This window comes from Uranotaenia lowii, unplaced genomic scaffold (assembly GCF_029784155.1).
Source record: "Uranotaenia lowii strain MFRU-FL unplaced genomic scaffold, ASM2978415v1 HiC_scaffold_1226, whole genome shotgun sequence".
In the NCBI taxonomy this organism is placed as follows: domain Eukaryota; kingdom Metazoa; phylum Arthropoda; class Insecta; order Diptera; family Culicidae; genus Uranotaenia; species Uranotaenia lowii.
Window position 1 is genome coordinate 5,439 of NW_026597218.1, and position 4,562 is coordinate 10,000.

General features: G+C 37.5%; 1 protein-coding gene across 1 annotated transcript; it reads right to left on the reverse strand.

Annotated features, from left to right (window-relative positions):
• Positions 1-449: 449 nt before the first annotated feature.
• Positions 450-4,502, reverse strand: LOC129759220 (protein timeless-like). Its single transcript, XM_055756627.1, has 5 exons — positions 3,332-4,502; positions 2,856-3,265; positions 2,580-2,721; positions 2,253-2,477; positions 450-461 (listed from the first exon to the last, which is right to left on the reverse strand). Exons 1-5 carry the CDS (start codon positions 3,440-3,442, stop codon positions 450-452), a joined length of 900 nt encoding a protein of 299 aa, XP_055612602.1. The 5' UTR covers positions 3,443-4,502.
• Between the last annotated feature and the right edge of the window lie 60 nt (positions 4,503-4,562).

The following is a 4,562-nucleotide window of genomic DNA, read 5'->3' on the forward strand; positions in this document are numbered from 1 at the left end:
GAATTTTGAAATTCAGGTAACGACTTTCCGCATTTGGTCAGAAACATTAGGATTTAACGTGTTCCCTGTTTATGATTTTATCATGACGAAAATGATTATTGATGAGTCTTCAAAATTTTGAACATTTGAATAAGGAAAAATTTAAGAGCAATGTAGAAATCCAAATGAAGTTATTTAATAAGTCAATCCAAACATTGAAAAGAACCAATTTTGTTGAAAATATAATTTAAATAACGATTGGTTTGAAAACATTGAAAATTATTTTATCAAAATAAGGTTGTTCTGGATCCGATTTTCTTGTCTTCAAAGCAATACTTTTCCAACGATAAGCACGGATTTTTGCTGAAACGATCCACAACAAAAAATTTGCTGACTTTTACATCATTCGTGCAAGATATCTCCACCATGAAGTCCCAAATTGACGGCATCTCAACGATCTGGGCGTTATCCTAGACCATCGGCTGGAGTTTAAGAAACATACGAATTACATCGTTGGTAAAGTACCCAGAAGTCTTGGCTTCTTATTTCGCGTAACAAAGGAGTTTTAAGATGTGTATTGCCTAAAAAGCCAGTATTGCAGCATAGTTCGCTCAATTCTCGAATATACGTTGGCAGTTTTGTGCCCAATTTACCAGAAGCTATCCAGCGACGCTTCATGCAGTATTAGACTGAGTCGATTAGGGGTCATTTTTGAATTTCTTAAACCCTGGGGTCTAAAACGCTTCGTATTGGTACAAAACTCATCCATGATTTTCTGCAGAATTTTTGAGTAACGTATTCGTATTGGTACAAAACTCATCCATGATTTTTAGCAGAATTTTTGAGTAACGTTTACATGAGTAAATTTGAACTTTTAGGTTTGTATGGGAAAATTGAATATTTTGTACAGAAAAATCAACATCATTTTTGTTTCTTCTGTGGAACCGAGCCAGCTGATGGTTTTTGCGCCAATTTATTAAAGTCTTAAAGGAAATTTTCCGCTGAACAACTTTGTTGAAGATATCAACTTCATATCTTATTAGGCAAAAAAGTTATTAGCTCTTTAACAGGGGTATGTCATTTCGCATTGATAAACATTAAATTCAATTTACATCACTGCTGGAGCCTCGCGAAGTACTGCATGAAAAGTAGTCATGCAATACCACGCTAGGCACCCAGCAGTGATGTCAAGTGAATTTATCGTTTACCAATGCGAAAAGACATACCGCTGTTTAACAGCTAATAACTTTTTTGCCAAACAAGATACGAAGTTAAGGTCTTCAACAAAGTTGTTCAGCGAAAAATTTCCTTTAGGAATTTGATAAATTGGCGCAAAAACCATCAGCTGGCTCGGTTCCACAGAAGAAACAAAAATGATGTTGATTTTTCAGTACAAAATTTTCAATTTTCCCGTACAAACCTAAAATTTCAAATTTACTCATGTAAACGTTACTCAAAAATTCTGCAAAAAATCATGGATGAGTTTTGTACCAATACGAAGCTTTTTAGACCCCAGGGTTTGAGAAATTCAAAACTGACCTCAAATCGACTCAGTCTAATGCAGTATGCCCTGCGACACTTGAACTGGTTAGATCCATTTTGTTTACTCAGTTACGAAAACCGTTGCCACCTAATTGATTTAGACACGCTTCAAATTCGTCGAAACGCTGCACGTGATTTAGTCGTAGCGAAAGAATCCGAGGAGTATTTATTTGTGTAGACTGACGTTTTCTTTGGGAATCATCCGAGTCGTAGCCTTATGTCCCGGGCGTGTGTTATTTCAGTCACGGGCTCTGGATAACCGACACTCGATCGTGGAACCACGGCTCTTGAGTCATTACAAAGAGAGGTGACGGCAAACCTTGAGCCGTTTGAGAAGAAGTCATTTCTCGTTTTTGTGCAGGAGGTGGTTAAGCGCATGATTATTCTCTGGAACGCACTATCGTGAGTATTATCTCTCCCGTTCAAGCAGTGTTTTACCGTTTTTTTTGGGAGGGATCAAGGAGAGATGCCCTGCCTTAGGAACATTTTGTGGCGTACCGTTAGTTGGCCTATTGCACTCATAAATATACTAAGAGTAGCAAATTCGGTTTCCGCGGTCACCCGCTGGACCTTGAAATTCAAAATGCAAAAAAAAATTTACCTCTTGGTAGAACTCCACAGTTTTCTAACGCATGATATTTCGTTCTTTACACACAGCCCTACCCATCTAAAGAGATTACTTACAAAAAAAAACTAAAATAACAATACTATTTAGAGTAAAGACAACTCACCAAATGGATCCTCCTGAGGCACGGTTTCAAATCCGATGAAAGCTCTTGCTGGCTGGACTGTTCCAGCTGCTCACATAGCATCACTCCTTCGTACGTTAGGTAGCTCACAATGTTGAAGGACAGTACGTTGTTTATATGCTCCATATCCAGCTCAAGCTGGGTAGCAAACTTCAAAAAGTACGTAACCAACCAGAAAAAGTGTGATGTATCGATCTGCACTCCCTGCTGTGTACAGTTGAGGTTGCAGGTTCAAGTCAGGAAAAATTAAAAAAATAATAATAAAAACTTAGCAAAATAAACAAAATTCTAATAATTTTTTCAACATACCAGGTCCGATAACAATTGTGCGTGAAGCTCTTGAACTAGATGGCCGTAGCCTTTGAGCAAAAAATCAACGGTGAACTCCTTCAGTAAGTTGGAAATGTCATCGTCCGTGGGGACGTGATGCATCAATCCTTTCATGTTGATACTAGAGGCAAAATTAAAATGGTTTGGAAATTTCTATCTCAAGTTGGATTATTCTGTGAAAAATTCTCTTGATCTCTTACGCAAACGAAGGAACTTTTGATAGAATAATCTTCACTTGAAATGATCGAATCATACATGTTACTTTTGCTTCGTTTGACCAACTTCTTGCGACGGAGTTCTTTCTTTTCCTGAATCGACACTGGGTTACGTTGTTTTTTGGCGGCGTTCAATCGCTGTTTCTGATTTGGTGGAGGCTTCTGATGCACTGGCTTGCGGTTCGGTCCGTCATCTTCGTTACTGGACGTTGAAATGGATTCTTTCTCAGCTTGAGTTCCGTAGCCACAGTCCGAGGTTTCCGAGAGGGACACTTGATTTTTAACCTTCATTTCCTGAGCTTGTGTTTGCGAGTCAGGGTTGGAAACTTTCGGAACAATTACTTTTTTGGTGGCTTCAAATGTGTCGGATTTCGAAGAGTTCAAGCATGATCCTCCAGAGGAAGTCGGAGATCCCAATTCAACCGATGGCGACTTTTGATTAGGGGGCATCTGCAACGGCGAGTAAAAGTTGTGTAATTTGCTGAAAGTACTAACAGTTACTGTAGGGGTTTTGACTTCTTGGTTGTTTTCGGTGGTCGGCGATCGGAGACTTTGTGCCGAATCCGAACTGCTGGGGCTCCAGGCCGCGGGGCCACTTGCTTCGGAGTTTTTCAAATTTTGATACATCTGGTACGTTTTGGCGGCCCGCGCCTGGATAATTTTGGAAGGAAACTCTCCCTTCCTGCTATCGGGCTCCGCTTCATCGCTGTCTTTATTTGAGGATGGCGCTTTGCCACTTCCTAGTGGGGTAATGGGGTTAGAGTAAACTGCTATGATGTGCTCGCATCGGACCGCCACAACAAAAAGAAATATTCAAAATATATGGAAAGTATAAATTAGAAATAATGAACATATATTTCATGTTTCATATTATTCTAAGCTTATGCACATCTAATGGATCAGAGGAACATACCATATTGTTTAGTACTTTTTTTTCCTGAAATCAATGGCATGAGATGAGTTATATAGTTCACTAAACTATTGAAACTACCATAAATTCCTATCAACAGCAATACATGGTAAACATACATCGTGATAATGTTTAAAATTTATAACTTTAATTCAGTATTGTTAGAAGCATTTCAGTTTGCTCATCCAAAAGATCAAATTGGTCGATATTCAAATTTACTTCACATCTTATCCGTCAATCACATTAAAAATAAAATTAAATTCTACTCGCTCATTTTTACCATCTTTCATTTCTTCTTACTCTCATCCGTCCATAAAATTTCATAATTTTGAAATGTTTTTACTAAAAAGGACATCATTTTAACCGATAGGGCCAAGTATTTCATAAGCTTCGTATAGAAGTTTCTCGTTGACACAACCAGCGTTGCGGGTTGAAATGAGTTTATTTTTTCATTTCTAAAAGTTATACACCCATTTTACAGCTTACAACTTGTTTGCCTGCAGAGAAAGTTGTTCAACAGAAAGTTTTACTTAAAGAGTTTTTTTTAATTAGTACATAAATAAAAAAAAAAACAAGATTTACCAAAATGTTCATTTGAAGTTAAGGGAAAAATTTGAAATGATTTTTGTATCAAAATAAAACTTGAGACGTCGAGACCTGAGATGTCTAGAAATGACTCAAAATCGCCTTAGTCTTATGAGAAACTATAAAAGCTATTATACCAATCTCAATGATTCAAGAAACTTCTATTTAAAAAATGAGAGATACCAATCCATGAATCAACAGGAGATTTTTGCATTTAAAAAACCATTGCCCCATCTTTTGAAAATGTTTCAG

What these genes read in the sequence shown, in the direction of transcription:
- LOC129759220 (XM_055756627.1), bottom strand. Translation starts at nt 3,442, where the DNA reads ATGTATCAAAATTTGAAAAACTCCGAAGCAAGTGGCCCCGCGGCCTGG. An exon ending in AAACGAAGCAAAAGTAACAT is followed by an intron (nt 2,722 to 2,855) that starts GTATGATTCGAT and finishes TTTTGCCTCTAG; the next exon opens with TATCAACATGAAAGGATTGA. An exon ending in CACAATTGTTATCGGACCTG is followed by an intron (nt 2,478 to 2,579) that starts GTATGTTGAAAA and finishes AACTGTACACAG; the next exon opens with CAGGGAGTGCAGATCGATAC.